This window comes from Acomys minous, assembly GCF_964271855.1.
Source record: "Acomys minous genome assembly, chromosome: 14".
Lineage (NCBI taxonomy): Eukaryota > Metazoa > Chordata > Mammalia > Rodentia > Muridae > Acomys > Acomys minous.
In genome coordinates this window covers 100,476,654-100,496,673 of record NC_140496.1, presented here as the reverse complement: position 1 = coordinate 100,496,673, position 20,020 = coordinate 100,476,654, and the positions used below count along the sequence as shown (strand labels likewise).

Below are 20,020 nucleotides of genomic sequence, written 5' to 3'. Positions count from 1 at the left end.
TCCATCTGCATAAACTTTCCTTTGTAGTTGCTTTTTAGTCTGAGGAAATCCCTTGGGCCTTTACCTTTCACAGGTTAAAGACTTAGCTCAAGGCACTCTCCCTTTATTAGTCCATTTATTGTCCATTTAGCATCAGGCCTTTCTTTAAGCTTCTTATTTCTTTGGCTCTAGCATTACATTCCTTGAGCTCCTTTTCTCCTGAAACTTAAATGTTGTTTTTCTTTTTGCCTCCCTTGTGCTTTTTTATTGCAGCGCTCTATGAGTGATTGTTAATGACCATGCGTCCGTCTAGATTAGGTCATCTTGACATTTCTGCTGTCAGGTCACGCTAGTCCAAAACTCTTTAATTTAACCTCAGAGAAATTCTTAGGAGATAGGCAAAAAGCAGCCACTTTCTTTGCCAAAAAAAATTACAATAATTGTCTCTAGCCCAGTTGCTATTATTGTACCCCTCTGAAAACCCTTGAGCTGAGCCTCTATAGTCCACATTGCTCTCAGTACTACTGTCTCCCAGGTGCTTCCTAGGATGGCCCATTAAATCTTGCTTATAACATTCGATCACTTTCCTAATCCAAAGTCCAAAAGTCAGTGTATCCCCAACAAGCAACGTGCTAAGGTCTGTCACAGCAATACCCTAATTCCTAGTGCCAACTTCTGTCTTAGTTACTTTTACATTGCTGTGAAGAGATACCATGACCAAGGCAACTTATAACAAAAAGCATTTAATTGATAGCTTGCTTACAATTTCAGAGAGTCCATGATCATCATGGAGGGAAACATGGGAGCAGGAAGGGAGGCATGGCACTGGGGAAGTAGCTGGGAGCTTACATCTGATGCACTAGCAGGAGGTAGAGGGACTGAGCCTGGTGTGGGCTTTTGAAACTTTCTACCCACTACCCCTAAAGCTACATCTCCCAACAAGGCCACGCCTCCTGACCCTTTTCACAGACTTCTACTAACTTCAGACAATCATTTAAATATATGAACCTTTAGGGCCATTCTCATTCCAACCAACTCACTAGTAAACATTTCTCTCAGCTCTAAGGTATTAATACATCCACAAGAAATGGGAAAGAAGCCAGTGTGGTGGTGCACACCTTTGATCCCAGCACTTGGGAGGCAGAGGCAGGTGGTTCTCTGTGAGTTCGGGGCCAGCCTGGTCTACAAAGAGAGTTCCAGGACAGCCAGAGCTATTACACAGAGAAACTCTGTCTTGGAAAACCAGAAAAAAAGGGGGAGGAGGGAGACAGAAATGCTTTGTTTTTTAAACTCTAGGGTCCTAGGTTCTTTCTAAAAATTTTCATTCTCTATCAGTAACAACCTATAACTTTTATTGTTTGTGCTTTGTTTGTAGCCTGTGATAGCTGGAAGAAAAAATACCTTGACACCAAGAAAGTCACAGCATCATTGGAGGAAGTTTTAACAAAACTTCGAGAAGATCTGGAACTTTACTATAAAAAACTGCTCATGCAGCTTGAAGCCAGGGAGATCAAGATGCGACCAAGGAATCTGGCAAACATCTCAGATTCTAAGGTACTGTGCCCCCTTCACTAGAAAAGTCCAATGTAGGAAGTGTGCTTTATATTTGTATTACTGTGTTTAGGATTCTTTGGGTTACTTGTAGCAAAGCTTGCTTGGACAGTTAAAAACAAAGTCCGTGGGCTGGTATCCAGGAGAGGCACTGAGGAGGCAACAGTCAGAGATAGTGTCTTTTAGGGCCTTGCTGCTTTTGGTATTTCCTCCCATCCTTATTGACAGCTTCATTATAGAAAAGCTTTTTCCTAATAGCAGTGGAGTTGCCAATGGCCAATAGGATCGTATTTTTTAAGATAGGAGAGAAACCTGGTCCAGAGTAATAGAGTATAAAATTCTCTCCTTTAGCCTGGTGGAGGTCAACCAGGCAGGAACAGTTGCCAAGGAACACTCTGGCTGCTCTTGACAAATTAGCATTACACAGAGATAGCTGCCTGATAAACAAGAGCTAGGCACCAACTGAGGCCACTGTAGGCCTGTGGGAGAGGGCTTTACAGCAACCATAGGACTCAGAATTAGATATTCCAAAGAAGTTTTAAATTATATGAAATTTTGATCAATTCATTTCTTTGAGGTAGTCTTGCATCTAACATCACAGACAATATTATCCTTTTTTGTATAATTCTACCACATAATTAAATGCGCAGAAATAAATAAACTCAGGAGATATTTAACAGTTTGCTCTTTTGTTAGATTGATCTCACATATCCAAAAGACTTAAAATATGTTAATTATGATAATGACTTCACTTTAGAATAATAAAATAATGAATGTTTACTGTTTTAGACAAATTTAATATAAAAAAACCCAGATCAGCTAAAATGATTACTTACCGTATTAGTTGATATCATTTTAATATAGTTAATACTTTTATCTTACAGTTCTATTGGTTCAACATGAAAGTCTATTTCACAAAGGAAGTCTAAAAATTTTTTTGTTTTTCAAGACAGGGTTTTTCTGTGTAGCCTTGGCTGTCCTGGAACTCGCTCTGTAGACCAGGCTAGTCTTGAACTCAGAGATCCGCCTGCCTCTGCCTCCCAAATGCTGAGATTAAAGGCATGAGCCACCACAGCCCTGCATGGAAGTTTAAAATTCTTAAATAACTTTAGAAAAGAGTATTGTACTACATAAGGTTTTCTGGAAAAAAAGTAGATTTTCTTATATAAAACAGTTTAATTATTAAATATTTTTAAATAATCCTAATCTGATTCAACTAATAAAATACTATGCTGATGTTTAAGTGTTTGCCAATTATCTTTATAAGTTAATAGTGTTATTGATGTTAAATTGATGGTCAGTTTTACAAAGAGCAATTTTGTTTTCTGAGACAGGATCTTACTATGGACCCAGCCTGGCCTCACACTTCAGATCCTCCTACTTCAGCCTCCTAAACACTGAGATTATAAGTGTGTGCCATGATGTCAGGCTCATTTCTTAAAAATAATAAATGACTCATGCAGAGCAGCAGTGAAAGTCATCCGTACTCAACACGAAGACAGACATGACCACCTCATAGCTTATGTTCATAAGGCCATTTATGCTAAATACACAAATATACTAAATAAATAATTTTATGTCTCACACAGAATTATCTTATAATCCAGATTACTGAAGTACAGCATGCAATTGACCAACTTAAGAGAAAATTGGATACTGATAAGATGAAACTCATATTAGAAGTTAAGGTAATGTATTTCTCCTTAGCAGATGATAATATTCATCTTGAAATAAAATAGTTTGGTTTTTTAAACTCGAATGTCAATGTTGTAAGGGTAGCAAGGACTGACTTTTAAAATTGGTACTTTAACATGAACTAGAACAGGAATGAACAACTAAATATTATAAAAAGATACATGTTTTAACAGGCCAAGGTAACATTTTACTAAAAGTAATTAAAAGTTAAAGGACCATGTGAGACAATACAGTATGAAAAGAAAAATAGTTTTCCTACACTTGTGTAGCCTGCACGAGGTCCTGTATTTCAGAAATTCATAAATCAACAAACCTCTGGCTAGGCCCCTAACTCCCCCTTAATTCGTTCCTTTTCTTGGGTGACCATTTTCTTGTTGCTACTTCATACATATGAGGCATGGCTTTTCTGTTAGATACTAAGTGCCCCAAAAGCTGCTAAGGGTCTTAAATGCTTGACCTCCCTCATGTCTTTTTCTTTTCTTTTTTTTTTTCTTTTTCTTTTTTTTTTTTTTTTTTTTTTTTTTTTTGGTTTTTCGAGACAGGGTTTCTCTGCGTAGCCTTGGTTATTCTAGACTCACTTTGTAGACCAGGCTGGCCTCGAACTCACAGAGATCTGCCTGCCTCTGCCTCTGCCTCTGCCTCCCGAGTTCTGGAATTAAAGGCTCCTTCATTTCTTAATTAAGGAAAATTGAGACCAACCAAAAGGCTAAGTGCTTTGCTCCGAGTGTAAAGTACAAGCTTGGCGCAGCTACCACTGTTCCACAAACTGGGTATATATGGACCAAGAGCAGCAGCACCTATAGATTTGTGAAGAGTAAGGAATCTCAGGCTTCCCTGGGCTTGCAGAGTCAGATGTTGCATTTTAAAACAAACTCTCCTGTTAAGATAGACCATTAAACCTTTAGAAGAACTACTTATGCTCTACTACCTTGAATAAATACAACAGGCTAAGGCTTCATTTTTCCACTTCTTATTTCTGAAAATAGCATTGGTGGGAATCTTTGGTAGTTCACTCAGAAATCAATAAACACTTAGTATTGATTATAAGTCCTTTAGACACTCTTGTTAAATATGGGATTTTTTTTTCTCTAGTCCATAAGCTGAAAACTTTCTTTTCTTCTGGTCTTTAAAACTAAATTACTATTTAGGTTCAAGTCATATTTGTAAAGTTAAAATCTACACAAAAGGTAAAATCTAACTGCACACTTTTCAGAAGAAAGTGGAGAAAGTCCTAACTGAAGGTTTGGGGAGGCACTCTGCTGCATCCCCACTAACTGGATACACACTGGTGTCTCTACCCTGGCTCCCTGTCCACATATTGAACACATGCTGTTTTCCTTCACTGGACAAATTAGTTTTGGTCTTTCCTCTTAAATCTTAAGAGTCCTAGTGCTGAGCCAGCCTTGAGGAAAGTGAACTGCATCTACAACTGCACTGTTTGGTGTAATAGAAAGTTGTAAATTTAAGTTAGCAAAAGGTAAATAAAATTCAAAATGCTTAGTTACACAAGCTACATTTGAAGTATGTAATATTCTTAGGTGGTAGTGGCAACCATATTCAACAGTGACATATACAACATCTCTATTCTAGAAAGCGCTATTAGTCAGTGCTAATTCTAGAAAGTGGTAATTTTCTGTGCCATTAAACTATTCTGGAAAAAGAGTGAATGGAAAATTTCTGCAAACAGTTTTCCTGTTCTATGTATATATGCTTGTTTTGTTCTTTAAGATAGGGGTTTTCTGTGTAGCCTTGGCTGGCTGACCTGGACTCATTTTGAAGACCAAGGTGGCTTTGAACTCAGAGTTCTGCCTGCCTCTGCCTCCTGAGTGCTGGGGTTACAGGTGTGTGCCACCATGCCCATCTTATGTATATATGCTTTAATGAAAGAATGTAGTCTCTCATTTTCTGATCAACGAGAGTTTTGTTCTGTTTTGTTTTTATAAATGCAGGTATTGGGTTGTAGCTCAGTGGAGAAGTGCTTGTCTGTCATACACAATGAACTGAGAACCCCCCAGCATGTACATGCATATATAAAACTTCAGCAAAGGCATCCATACTTCAGAGATTATTCCTATGACACACTGTACATAACTTTATCCAAACAGTTAAGACTGTTCCAAATCATCTACTCAACTCCTGGGACAGAGAAGCTCTCCTGGGAAACAAAGCTCACACAAGGCAGCCTCTGCTCTGAAGGAAGCCTGTGTGCAGGGTCCTGTTAGTGTGTGTTTTACTTGTTCCACACTGAGATTTTGAGGCATGTCAACACAAAGGGCATTATCTCATGCACATGTCCTTAGATAAGAATGCCTACTAAATGGGATGTGTAACAGGACTTTATTGTAGTATTCTAGTGAAAATGAAGGCATGAAAGGCAGTGAGGGCGGTGCCAACCGTGATGTACTTTTAGAAGGATAAGATGAAGGTCATTTTTAAAGATTACCTCTTTCTACAGATGAGAAAACAAGCAGTTTCAAATTTACAGACACTAAAAGCTGAACTGACACAGAAGAAAATGGGCACTTCTTTCCGATCTCCATCATGTATGTTCATTTAACTTATCTCTTAACACTTAAAATATTTATTTGAACAAAATAAACCACTATGTTCCTTGGTAATGTTCACATAAATAATAAAGTTAATGTATTAGTATAAGCTTAAAAATAAAATTTAAATTTTGCTATTTGTGTGGTTATTGCAAATTATAGCTTAAATAGTGGCTGTTTATTTTGAAGATCTTGTGTATATTACTTATTTTGCAGTATTATATTTTATAACTGATTTTTTGTTTTTGTTTCTTTGTTGTTATCTTTGGTTTTTCAATACAGGGTTTCTCTGTATAGCTTTGGCTGTTCTAAACTCCCTTTGTAGACCAGGCTGGCCTCAAACTTACAGCAATCCACCTGCCTCGGAAGGAGTGCTGGGATTAAAGGTGTGCACCACCAAGCCCACCTGTAATTGATTATTTTTAGTAAACAAGTTTAAAGGCCAGTATGACTGCAAGATTAATGACTAGCAAAACATACAATGTTTTAGTAAGTACCAGTGTATTTGCCTGGAAATAGAATCTTATTATCCTGTTTTGATTAAAAATAATTGTATCTACTCATACAACAAGTCTGTGTCTAATAATTTAATTTGTATTGATTTTAGAAATGTAAAGAGATTTTTAGAAATATAAAGTTATTCAACATATGCCATGGAAGAAAATGTCATAAGCAACTATGGAAATAGAAAACATAATACTGTCATAACAGAGAGCTGATAAACCACTTATTCCAGTTTGATCATATGTAAAGAAGATAGGGTTTATGTAAACGGAGGTCAAAGGACACAAACAATTAGTCTGTTCTTTCAGGAAGTAATGTAAATACAATGTAATGCTTTATTTTATTTTTATTTAATGTTATATGTATGGACATATGTCTGTCTGTGTACCATGTGTGTGTCAGAAGACTGCATCAGATCCCCTGGAGCTGGAGTTGTGAGCAACCTAAGATGCTAGGAATTGAACCAATGTTCTGGAGGAGCAGCCAGCACGCCCTGTTACTTTATTGATTGTTTGAGAAAGAACGATGACTGCTTTACCTTTAGAAATTTATTTTTACAAAATTAATCTTTTAGAGAAAGAAACAAGTTTAGAGAATAATGTTCTTTCTTAGATATCTTAAGAGCAAACTGCAAATGTACAATGAAAAGGAAAGTAGGCAAGAAATGAGTGTTAACAAGTAAAGAACCGTGAATGACGAGAGTGTGAAACAGTGAATAGGATCAAGTCCAGTGCCGGCTTACTCTTATTTCAAGGGTTCACATAAACCCCATTATCCTCTCTGGTCCACCAGTTACACACATTTCTAAAATACGCATTATTTTTACAGTATATTTTAATATCAAGAGGGAAAATTCAGCATGAAATTTTGAAAGCAAGTTTTCTAATTATAATACTGAAATATACAGGCATGTTTAATAGAGTCAGCTGACCTGTTTCTTTTATATTCATGCATATTTAAGATATGTGTTTTTCAAGTGCTAATGAAGAATTTATTTCTTACCTGTGTGTATAGTATACCAATAAGTAAATTATAGCAACATAACAAAAATATATTCATTTTTATCTTTTCAAAAAGTTAGATCTACTTATACAGCTCAGCCCTGAAAATCTCATAGTCTGACAAAAGATGCTCCTCTCCATCACAGCTCTGGCTTTAAGGCTTCCCACATTTCTTCCGTTTGCTCTCTGGCTACAGGGTCATCTGAGTAGTCAAGAGAGTTTGCATTCCACATGCCAATGCCCCGCAAGCCATAGTTTTTGACAAATGCCGCCTTTAGTGAAATGCTCTGGGGGTTATCATACCACACTTGATGAAAATAGCCAGAAGGATCCTATACAAAAACAATTAAATTGGAAATTTGAAGTATTTAATACAATAAGGGAGAAATACTGAAACACAAGGATTGAAGATGCATGCAATGAAATAAAGACAATTTTATAGCACAGTGGCTTTCCTGCTGTGTTATTTCATGGTTATATGCATGATATTTCTAAATATTATCTTGTACTTTAGCAATAATAAACAGTACACAATTTAATCTCCTATTTAAGAAGTATTCTTTATTTGATCTGTTCCAATTACTATCAACTAAGATGTACTCTTGACTCAGTGTACACCATAGAGCTTTTCAATGTGCAGACTCCAATAGAGCCTGGTGATGAGCACCTGGTGCTGAACACCAGGTGATGAGCACCTGGTGACAAGTGCCTGGTGCTGAACACCAGGTGATGAGCACCTGGTGACAAGTGCCTGGTGCTGAACACCAGGTGATGAGCACCTGGTGATGAACACCTGGTGATGAATTCATAAGGATGAGGCAAGCCCAGTGAGACCTGTCTAGAAAAACACAAGACAAAAGTAACAGTTCAGATTCATATATTGTCACTCTATATAATACATGTTGAATCAAATTCTTGTAAGGCAGGTGCTGGGATCCATATCAGTTTATTTTATGTTTCAATATTCCACTGGGTAACCTAAGTTAAAGAGAGCAACTGCTACTGTATATTAAAACCAACTTGCTTGTTTGTTTCTATTCCTTACAGTTTCTGGAAGTATGCCAATCTAGGCGTTCAACAGATGAATACTGTTTGTGATAAATGAGCCAGGTAAACAGGTAATAGCAGTGGAGGAGGAAAGTGCTGCCTTGCTAGGTCTTAATAACTGACTCTTAAAGGCTGTTGGGGGTGACTACCTAGATGACTTCACACAGAACTAAGAACAATGAGTTAGTCTGTGTTCATATATTTGCCTTCTACCCTGTACCACTGTCTCTCAAGAAACACATGGGTTATTAGAAAATAAATAAAATTAAAGGACCAGATGCAGACAAAAGAACAAATGGAGAAAAATGTATTGAGAGAAAAATCCAGAAATATAAAGAATAATAATTTACTGTTTTTATATGCATTAAGAAACTGCTTAAAGGTAATTCTAGTATTTTTGTCTGTGGTAGCACTCTTGGAATTATTTTCTTGATTAGTCTACTTTGAAGAACAAGAGTAACTTAGTAGCTAGGCACTGGTGGCGCCTTTAGCATAATTACCAACTTTGTGGTATGCATATCTTATAGAACTTTCCAAAGAGAATTGACAAAGCGTAATAATTTCATTGGTAATGTAACTCAAATTGTTCCCCCAGCTCCCTCAGGGAACTAAATTTCCTGATTATACATAATCAGATTTATGCACAAAAGCAGAAAAACTGGTAACTAGTTACTGTCAAGTATCTAACCACAAAATATAGAGTTATGGAAACTAAGAGGATAAATGTTCATAGTTTGTGAAAATTTACCTTGTAGTTATAATAAGGAGCTTGCTGGTCTTTACTCCATTGGCTTCCAGAAAGAGAGCTATTTACTTGTTTCATGATCACTTTGTAGGGCACCTGACGTCCTGCAGCATCGCTACAAGGAGCTCCCCTAAAAGGGACCTTTGCAATGGTGCAAACATCATCCTGGAAATTTAAAAATGTCCATTTTTTATTAAGCAAATGTTAACAGACAAATGAAAAAATAATAAAAAAAACCTATTAGACATAAAAGGTATGCTATAAAGAACCTGACTATACAAGAATAATCATGAAATTAATAATAAAATGAAATGCATAGTTTTCAGAAACTTTCATATTTAAAGAATTAAAAAGAAAGTCTAGCCTCAAAATGTATTTCAGAAATTATTCAAACCAGCCATTGGGCAGAATGTCCTCGTTTCTGCCACAGACAGAATTCTGCCTAAAAATAGGGAAGCTTGAACACAGGCAGAGTCGACGGCCAAACTCTGCCAAGACAGGGTAAGCAAGTCCTCAATAGTTGCTGCCTCGCAAATATGTCTGTCAGATATATTGGGCCAGAAGGCTGAAGATGATGCTCTAACGTTATAGAGAGTTCTGGGTGGCTGTTCAGGCAGCAAACTGTCTCTTGTTTTTTCATTTGGAAGCTGCTAACCTGCACTTCCTGTTTACTCAGGTAATTAATTTTATTCCTTCTCAAGTCCCAGATGGGGTTGAAGACCGGGTAGTTTAGTCTTACAATTAAGCTTAGTTGTTTAGGGGTTAAGATGTTCTTAGGTCTAGATACATGTTTTAAGTTGATAATGATGAGATATGATAGATATTGATTTACATTCAGAATTTTAGACTCACCAAGATAGGAAATATGTTTTCTTCAAGGTTGCCAAATACAAACAGTCAAATACTATAAATGTACATTAATACATTAATACATCTTCTTGCTGTGTGTAGTTTATTTTATGTGTAATTATATAAATGTATATGTAAAAATTAAAAATATTAATAAAAATTATTTAAATAAAGCTTCATCTATCCAGAGCAGAAGAAAACATATAATGGGGTAATATCACATAACAGACAAACTGCTCTTACCCCTGAGAGATTCAGGCAGGTGTAATCATAGCCGTACCAGGCAACGCCCATCATGAGTTTCTTAGGGCTAATGCCCATGTTAATGTAGTCACTATATCCTAGTCAGACGGAAAGAGAAAAAAATCACTCTTTCATTTATATATGTTAATATGTAGATACAAACCAGGCAACCACACTGTCTTAAGTTTGTAAAAACGCTTTATCTATGCATATAAAAGATGGGTTTTCTTCTCTGGTGTCATAAAAGTTATCCCTTAAGAACTAGAGATCCTGGGTCTTGCTTTCTAAGCTATTTCTTTTTTAATAAGAGATGATCTCCAATGAAGATGGTATGGAAACAAAATAAAACATATTAAGAGAGATAAAATTTTCAAGAAATCATACTAATCTTATGTGTTAGCTGCTAATATATATTTGACATTTGGGGTTCTGAAGCTTCAAAAAAAAAGTTCTATAAATCTTAAACTTCGTGACAGTGATATTCAGAATTTCTTATAAAAACTCAAGTGTTCCATGTTTCCTAATGACAGCTGGAGACAAGAAATGTCCTTGCTCTTATATGTAGCAACCTGTAGTTTAGGACACAAAGAATATGAACAAACTCTCCAACCACTCCTGAGTGCTGACTGGCTGGATCTTGTGCCAGGCCTGTGCCAGATGCTGGAGCTGCTGTAAACTCACCCGTATATAGTCCTTCATAGCCAGAAGACACTTTTGCTATGGGCCTCACAACTTTGGTTCCTACAGGCTTTCTGTCTACCCCACAATGATCCCCCCCCCTCTCTCATGTGTGTGTGTGTGTGTGTGTGCCCAAAAGTAGTTTCCATTTGTGGTTAAGTATATACAGTTGAGTTCATATATGGTTACTGTCTGCACTCTGACTAGTTGTGAATTTCTGCATTAACTTACATAACATTAAACAAAATATCTTGGCATACGACTAGAGTGTTAGACTTGAAGTAAAAATACCATTTACGCCCCATCTCATCTATAATGTGGGATCAATGATAATATAGCTATCCCTTGGGCTGGACAAATGGCTCAGTGGTTAAGAGCACCAGCTGCTCTTCCAAAGGTCCTGAGTTCAATTCCCAGAAACCACATGGTGGCTCACAACCATCTATAATAAGGTCTGGTACCCTCTTCTGGTGTACATGCAGGCAAAACACTGTATACATAATAAATAAATAAATCTTTGATAGTATAGCTATCCCATAAGGCTATGATAAGTAAATTAAATATTCAAACTTTAAAAAATAATAAAGCTCTCCAATTTATTTTTATTCTTTGTATTTTATTATATATTTTATTATTGTACCTTATTTGTAAAGCATGCCTTATATATAAAGTATATAAATAATTTAAAAATACTAAAAAGTACCTTAGTGTCTGAGGTTTTGGAATAAATGTTACTAATTTAGTGCTCATCTCTTGTGTTCTTACCAGTTACTGTCTGATTGTAGGGAGCATTGGCCGCTGCAATACATTCTGACCAGATCTGACTCTGCTCATCATAAGACATCACGAAGAGAAAGTCACAGGCATCCGCAATCCCAGTATAATTATAGCATCTTCTGTCTATGCTCTTTGGTGACCAAGCTACATCAAAAGTTACCTGTGAAAAAACTACATAGTGTTTTATATAACGTGATAGAGTATATTATATCAGATGTTTATCATACTTTTTCTTGCCTCATCTACTCAAGAATAGAGAACTGCTTATAATGTATGCAATATGGGGTCTGACACGTGTAGAAGAGGTCTAATAAATATATTTTGTTACTACATTGGACTGGCGTGCATCTATATCTGAACACACAAGGACCAGGAGCAGAACACTGTAAAGAAAAAGAATGTCAAGTCTGAATATTCTCAAAGGCTGGGCTGGCAACTCACTGATAGAGGGAAGCAAGTTCAATAATAACACATGATGTGGGCCTGAGTGGATGGAAAGTGACACCACATGGAAAGAAATCAAATACAGAAGACTTAAAAGTACTGCACAGGCTTCGTAGGTCAGCTGTTGGTACTGATGGTTATCTGGAGTCACAATCATACACCACGGTGGGATGGGCCCAGTATGACACAATCAGAATCGGGCCTTATTCATTAACTCAGATGCTTAACACATCACTTAAATCACTTAGTTTCTGGAAACAGCCAAATGAAGCAGGTGAAAGTTATGTTTTACTTTGAATAGTGATCAACAAGGATGAGTCTCTTAAAATATATTTTTTACCTTAACTAAGTATTAATAATTTTAATGTGTAGAAACATTCTAATGTTCCCTCAACTGTCTCCCTTAATGTGATAACAATTATTATAAGATAAATCTTTATGCAAAGCTTTGTTTTGTCTAATTTATATGACCAGATTTTCAGACTTTCTCAGAGTTTTCCCTATGCTTCACTGAGTATTAACAGTTCTACAACAAATAGTTATGAAGTAAAATTTGTACAATTTGGACCCGTTTTGTAACTGCCTCTTACTACAAAATGGGCGCTGTCTTGCAGTCATAGAGAAAGTAAGTACCTCTGAGCCAGTGGCTCCCAACCTTCCTAATGCTGTGCCCTTTAATACAACTCCTCGTGGTGTGCTGACCCCAACCGTAAAATCATTTTTGCTGCTACTTTATAACTGTAATTTTGCTACTGTTGTGAATTGTAAGTATTTTGGAATGGAGGTTTGCCAAAGGGGTTACAACCCAAAGGTTGAGAGTTAAAGTTCCAATCTGTTGTTTTACTATTTGTATGTCTTGAATACTAAGAGTATTTCCCCCTTGAATGGCCTGTCACTTCTGAGAGGGCAGTGGTTAGAGACAGGGAACCAGAGCCCCTTGTCTTTGCATTAGCTCTTGTGGCTTGTCCCCCTGCTAAGCCAGTCACACAAGGCAGTGAATCTACATTGGGAAGGAGGCTGCAGAACAGACTCTGCACAGGCACTGGCAGCTCTTGAGCTCTGTGACCACAGTCCTGCGCCGCCACTTTCCCACCCCAGCCTCTCTATCAGGGACAGTCTTGTTTTCTGACACCAGCTTAAGAAGTTCTAAGCCATGCCTGAATAACTCCTTTTTGAGTGATCTATCATTTGTTCTCTTCCTTTCTTTTTTTATAAAGATGTTTCCAAGTAGTATTTGAAGATTAACTCTGTATAAGTGATAGGTATCTTTTAAAATCTTCAAATTAACTTATTCAGGGCAGGCAAGATGGCTCAGGGTAAAGGCACTCACCACCAAGCCTGCGAACCTGAGTTTGTTCTCTGGAACTGATGGAAGGACACATGCACGTGTACACGTGCATGCACATGCACACATACACACTAACTCATACAAACTAAATAAGCAAATTAAAAAAATAAATTCAACAAGTATTTATCAAACATTTCCTGAGAGCGAGTGATGTCATCATCCTGTCTAAGCTAGAACTCTCTCCTAGATTGCTACCACTTATGAATCTTCATTTCTCCTCTATGTTTACATATTATTACAGGATAATTTCCTATGGCCACCTATTACATACTGAATAAAATGCATTTTCCTAGCCTGGCATTCTGAATCTTTCACAATCTGGCCTTTGCATCTTTACTCCCATAAATATGAACTTCATGTAACATATTCACCTAATATAAACTTGACCCCTCAAGAACAAAAAAGACAACTTTGGGATTTGGTTTTGCTAGGTGAGTCAGGCCTGGCAAACATTGTTGTCTACATGCCAAGTCTAACCCTCTACTAATAGAACGAAGACAGATTTTCTAAGACCAAAACTTGAGAAGCCTATAGTGCCTTGAATGGAAGGTATTCACTATTCGTAGTCTATGCTGAAAACTTGAATCCCACTGAAAACTGGTACACATTTCTTGAGCATTTCCTGAGTGTAAGGTCTATGCTGTCATCCCAGCCTAAACCATACATCTTCCCACTAGGTATGTCTGTCCTTGTGTCGTTTAATTAACCGGTGTGTCTCAAGCTCATGACAGCCAGCTGTTGGGGGTTGGTCTGGTGCTCTCTCTATATACATGCAGACCTGGCTGCCGTCCGGATGAGTGCACTGTCACATACTCTGGTCAATGTTGTGTAAACTTTGCTCCCCAATTACCTCTGATAGGTTAGTAAAAAGCTGGGCAGAGAGAGGTAGGTGGAACTTTCATTCCTGGGCTTGGGGTCTCAGGTAGGGACCACGAGGCAGAGGAGAAGGAGGAAGAAGAGAGAGAAGACGTGGCCATGAGGAATTGGCCTGATGGAGAGAAACAGCCCAAGTAGGACAAATATGGGAAGCAACTTGGGGCACGTGGCTGGAAGAAGCCAGACTAGCTTAGAGGACTAGTGTAAATGCTTATCTGGCCAGTTACTGAGCTTAAAGCTTAGTAATAAATATAGTAAGTCTCTGTGTCATTGATCTGGGGGCTAGAGCAGGTGATTAGAAAAAGTCCCCTGAAAAATAGGAAATATCTACTACAACCAGCTCTAAAGCACATGGTAAAAATGCAATTCCCCAAGCTCTGTCCCACACTCAATGAATTAATGTCAGGGGATTTAAAATGTCTGGGGTCAAGTTCCAGAATCGCTGGTTTATAGTACTTATGATGTTCTACCTTGGATGAATATTACATGTATATATAATAGATGCTCAGAATATATATACTATACATATTTATACAAGGGTGATTTCTGCATCCATAAATTCTACAAAGTACAAGTAAAAAATGTTTGCTAATTTTCTATACTGAACATGTATGGTTTTTTAACTAATATCCTCAACAACCAATGTAATAGCTATGTATATAACTTTTACATTATATTAGGTATTATCAGTAATGTAAAGATGATTTGAAGTATATGGGCAGTTTGTATAAGTTATATCAAATACTTTTCCATTTTATGTGTATGACTTTATTATCTACAGATTTTGATATCCATTGGGAATAATCTTCTATGGATACCAAGGACAATGTGTGTGAGTCTACTTAAATATTTTGGCTTTTTTGAGACAGCATCTCACTATGTCACCCAGGCTAGCCTTGAACTCCCAGTCTCTCTGCCTCCAACTACTAAGCATTAGGATTAAAGACATGTACCATCACATCTGCAGGATTTTAAATGTTTAAAGACAGAGATAATTTGCTCAGTAATTTTTTTTTTCAGTGCTGAAGGTTATACCAAGGGCCTCGTGCATATTTCTGGAAGTAACTCTCCAGTATGGATATGTGTGTATACTTGGGTTTTTAGGTTTTTATTATTATTTTTTTATGACCCTGAGTTTTGTTAATGTATAGCCATGCTAACAGTCCTGATGAGGAGGTACACTGCCCTTTGCTACTTACACAGTGTCTGGCAAGATGCTTCATGCTGAGATCTGCTCTAATTATGCTGCTGGCCTACTGTCACAGTTTGGACCAGCTGAGTTCGCACTTTCATGAGCCCTGAGTGCTCTGCAAATAATACAGAGACTACAGAGAGCCGGGCACTTCTCCCCACCTCCCCTCTTCTTTAGTCCTTGTTTTTCTGCTCTGCACTAGTGGAAGTCAGCTTAGGCCTGACTGCCTGACCTGCTGCCCCACAGCCTATAGCGCGGCAGGCAAGGGGTAGAGCAATGCCAATAGAACAGTTTGATATAAGTAGAAATTTAGAACCTTGAGTAATAGTAACACTCCAGAAAAGGAACTCTGTCACCACTGCTATAAAACAAAGCATCCATTAGCCACACATTTGTGAATATATTTTCATTACTAACCAATAATGAAATGAACATTTACCTGTGATCCCTCAATCTCCTGGTGGAAACGCTCGGTGGTTTCTTTAACCAAAGCTGTCAGTGCTTCATATTCAGGTGATGAGCAATTAACTTCTTGTTCTATGTCTATATTAATTCCATCCATATATTGTGTTTTGGCCAAATCAACTTTTTGAGCTACCCATGCTGCTCTGTCGGTAGGATCAATGATGTCCTTCAGGGACACATCACCTGTGGAAGAAACATGTAGATGTCTGTCATAGTCAAAGCCATTTTCTCCACAAAGCCACTCCCAAAGAGATCACAATATCTTTGAAACACATCACAAATTTTGGAATATTAAGCCTAATTTGCTTTTCAAATGGAGAAATAGTATGCTAAATAACAGCCACTGCTTACTAATCTTCAAAATGGTAATTATGAGTAAAACCATACTCAATTAGAAGCAAAACATGTAGACCTTATTAAAGGTCAGCATGCTACAATTAGGCAAGCAAATTTACTCAAAAACAAGAAGTGGTTTTATTCCGTTCTTTTTTTTTTTAAAGGATCTGTATTTGTAGATTTAATGGTATCTACAAGTAACTGGGTTTTGAGAAACAGAGGCATTAAAAAAAAGGACTCTAACAATACACATTTTTTTTCTATTGGCGAGACACGTGTGTTTGCCAAAAAAAAAAAAACCTACCTTTTAGCACTACTCTGGCTCCTTTTGAATGAGCATAGCACATAAGTTCTGGGTCATATTTTCCAAAAACTGCCACAGTTGTAATCTGTGACCAGTCATAAGATTTCCAGGTTTTCTGTCCAACATCAAACACAAAGACCTGCCAGGAAAACAGGGGTAGGCACCAGCACTTAAACGGAGATCATCACATTGACATCCAGAGCTAGGACCCCCCCCCCATATGTCGGACACTGGAATGGACACTGGGCACTGAGAGTGCAGGACAAAAACATCACGACGTTACCAATATAGATGCTGGGTGCATGGACCTGGGGGAAGAACCGGCTAGTGTTGAGGCCTGAAGACAGAAAGAGCACGGTGACCATAAATGTTTAGTAGAATTTAAGCAAGGTATAGGAAAGAAGCAGAGAACGGTTAATGCGAGGTAAATCATGAAAGGCTATGTCAGTTAGTGAGCCCTGTTTCAAAGCTGGTATCCTGAGGAAAATGAAAAGAACAAAAGCATTTTTGTTTAGTAAACCAACTTATTGCAATTGGATTCACCATAAAACCATCACTCGTCGAGACTGAGGTAGCCACTCAAACACAAACTGCATCTCAGGGAACTTCTATACAGACTGATGCTGAAGCCATGAAGCTTTACTTAAGGTTTTGTACTTTTACCTTCCATTACATTTTTTATACATTTTATCCAACACACACACACACACACACCACCACCACCACCACCACCACCACCACTACCAACAACAACAACAACAAAAACCAAAACTGTGTCAGAGTTGAAATAAGAAAAACCATCTCTTTACATATTTAGGGTTATTTGTTCTTTGACCTGCATTACTCGTCACCTAATGTTAAGACACAAGTAGTTTTTGAAAGAAAAAGGAATGCATTCTAGAAAATTCCCTTCTGCTGAAGTGAGACATAGATTAAAACTCAGACATTTACTTTTCACATCCACCCCTTTACCTTTCAGAATTAATTATGCATAGTTGATTATTTTTTTTCTGCCAAGGAACTATCCAATAAATTAACTACACATAATGTGAAACTTAATGGCCCAGTGTTTTAAGTGTCATGGATAAAACAACAACAACTAGGGCCTGTGACATAATAGCAACCACTCTGGACCTTGAAACTACACAGGAAGAGGGTGGTACATGTGGCATGGTGGAGAACAGGATTTCATTTAGGGATACTATTGCTGTGATGCAACATCATGTGACCAAAGGAAGTCAGGACAGGAACTCAAGCAGGGCGGGATCCTGAACACAGGAGCAGATGCAAAGCCCATGGAAGAGCGCTCCTTGCTAGCTTGGTGCCCTAGCTTGCTCAGTCTGTTCTCTTATAGAACCAGGGACTTTGACCAGCTACGCAACCATCCATCGTGGGCTGGGCCCTCCCCTAGTAATTGCTAATTGAGAAAACAGGCTTGCCTCAGCAGGACCTCATGGAGTTTTTTCTCAGTTGAGGCTCCCTCCTCTCTGATGACTCTAGCTTGTGTCAAGTTGACATAAAACTACCCAGTACAAATGGTGTTCACCCTCAAAGCACAATCCAGTCCCCAGTATTCCCACAGACCCATACGCAGTGTGGAGGGAGCGTCAGATAATCTAGTCAGAAGCCAATGAAAGAGTATAATTCTGTTTGTGTGTGTGTGTGTGTAACTCAAAATTCTCACAAATAATGTGTTGCCCACAAAGCATTGGGTGCTACAATAAATCAGATTGTTATTAGACCACTGAATTGTGGGGAGGGGCCTTAGGCTAAAACAGCTGAGTGAGTACCTTGGATTCCTACTTAGCTAATTAGAACCAGCCAACTAATTAATCTCTAGCTAGGTCTTAGGGTTTCTGTTGCTGTGAAAAGACACCATGACCACAGCAAATCTTATAAAGGAAAACATTTATTTGAGGCTGGCCTACAGTAAAGAGGTTTAGTTCATTATCATCATGGCAGGAAGCACGGCAGCGGGCAGGCCGACATGGTCTGGAGAAGAGCTGAGAGTGCTATATCTTGCTTCACAGGCAGCAGGGGAGAGACAGAGCCACACTAGGCCTAGCTTGAGCGTATGCCTGTCCCACAGTGACACACATCCTCCAATAAGGCCACACCTCCTAACAGTGTCACTCCTTATAGACCAAGCATTCAAACACACGAGTCCATGGGGGCCCTTCCTATTCAAAGCACCAAAGTACAGAAGTTCCACTAGACCATAAATAAAAGGTAAACAGCTATCCATTGCCAACTAGATAATTAAGTCTTCCCCAGATTTTAACTTCCGAGCTTTTGATTATTTGAGTGGTGCCAATGACCATTGCTCAAACAAACTTTAGTGGACCTAATTATTTCTTTTTAAATAATGTTGTTTCCACAGTAGGCAGAGTCTACAAAAATACTGTCACTATTTTTTCTAAACAACGTATGTAAACAAGCATTTAAATGTACCTCAAAACCAAATACAAGACTAAGAGCCATGATTTGTTCCTTCTTTGTACAATTCTTTTTAGACTCGACCCTTCCTCCAGGTCAAGCAACTGTCATCAACTCCAGTCATATGGTGTGAAGGCCATAAACTTTATAAATCGTTAGGTTGGGTTAGAGAAAAACTGGCTTAAATACTTGTTTTCGCCACTTTCCTGGGTGGGTAAGCGTCCATAAACTAAAAAAACCTAATCTTTATGAAGAGCAAAGGTCAGGAGAACATTCTGCCTTCTGTTGTACTTTTGGAGGTTGAGACTCTTTAGCACTAGATACGCACTGCCTTGGAAATGGTGAGCTGGTTCTCTCACACTCGGTGCAGGAGACAAGCTGGCTTGGGGGCTGCGATGGGGCAGGAGCATCAGCCGGCTCAAGCAGGCGCTCACAGTCAGAGGAATGGGAAGTTGCCCAACCTCTGCGCCCAGGGTTCCTGTCCACACTGAAGCAAATCTGAAAAGAGGAAGGCTCCGGGGTGGTTAAGGCTGCTGTGGGTGCCACAAATTCTCGTACAGCCTCCAGTACCAGACGCATGGGCAAAGGGAGTGCTGACCTCGAAGTGGCGGTGATGGCGGATCGGTAGGCAGAGCGCAGCCTCGGAGCACGGGCAGTCAGCGGCCAGGAGCCGGGCCGGCGGCGGCAGCAGCATTAGCAGCAGCAGCAGCAGCAGGGAGAGTCCCGAGACCCCTGGCTGCGCCATGCCTGGGTGGAGTCTGAGAGGAAGATACCTCCTGAGGGGCGGGCCCTGATGACAGGGGTGGGGGTGGGGGCCGGGGCGGGGCCTGCTTGCTGAGGGGGCGGGGCCTGCCGCAAAACACAAGCGTGGCTCGACCTGCTGCCGGGTAGGTGGGCCCTGGAGGGCGGGGCATGAGGTGGACGTTGAGACTGGCCTTCCAGGCTGGGAGTAGTACTTAAGAGTAAAGGTTAGTTTGAGCAGACACCCCTGGGCCCCAATCCAC

At 38.9% G+C, this 20,020-nt stretch overlaps 2 protein-coding genes across 13 annotated transcripts in view; one reads left to right on the top strand and one right to left on the bottom strand.

Moving 5' to 3' along the window:
• Positions 1 to 11,947, top strand: part of SPATA1 (spermatogenesis associated 1) — a 40,400-nt gene extending 28,453 nt beyond the window's left edge. For 3 of the 12 annotated variants that reach the window (XM_084756271.1, XM_084756262.1, XM_084756266.1), the window contains 6 exons: positions 1,355 to 1,533; positions 3,120 to 3,218; positions 5,681 to 5,768; positions 6,054 to 6,157; positions 8,324 to 8,394; positions 11,607 to 11,947. In XM_084756271.1, the coding sequence (XP_084612397.1) occupies positions 1,355 to 1,533; positions 3,120 to 3,218; positions 5,681 to 5,768; positions 6,054 to 6,157; positions 8,324 to 8,374 (521 nt within the window). In that variant the 3' untranslated portion in view covers positions 8,375 to 8,394; positions 11,607 to 11,947. The remainder of the gene's footprint in view (positions 1 to 1,354; positions 1,534 to 3,119; positions 3,219 to 5,680; positions 5,769 to 6,053; positions 6,158 to 8,323; positions 8,395 to 11,606) is intronic. The other 9 variants (XM_084756269.1, XM_084756267.1, XM_084756268.1 and 6 more) reach the window with 9 other exon arrangements.
• Positions 6,809 to 19,800, bottom strand: CTBS (chitobiase). Its single transcript, XM_084756275.1, has 7 exons — positions 19,615 to 19,800; positions 16,581 to 16,719; positions 15,915 to 16,123; positions 11,604 to 11,775; positions 10,161 to 10,258; positions 9,072 to 9,233; positions 6,809 to 7,608 (listed from the first exon to the last, which is right to left on the bottom strand). Exons 1-7 carry the CDS (start codon positions 19,759 to 19,761, stop codon positions 7,417 to 7,419), a joined length of 1,119 nt encoding a protein of 372 aa, XP_084612401.1. The 5' UTR covers positions 19,762 to 19,800; the 3' UTR covers positions 6,809 to 7,416.
• Positions 19,801 to 20,020: the final 220 nt, after the last annotated feature.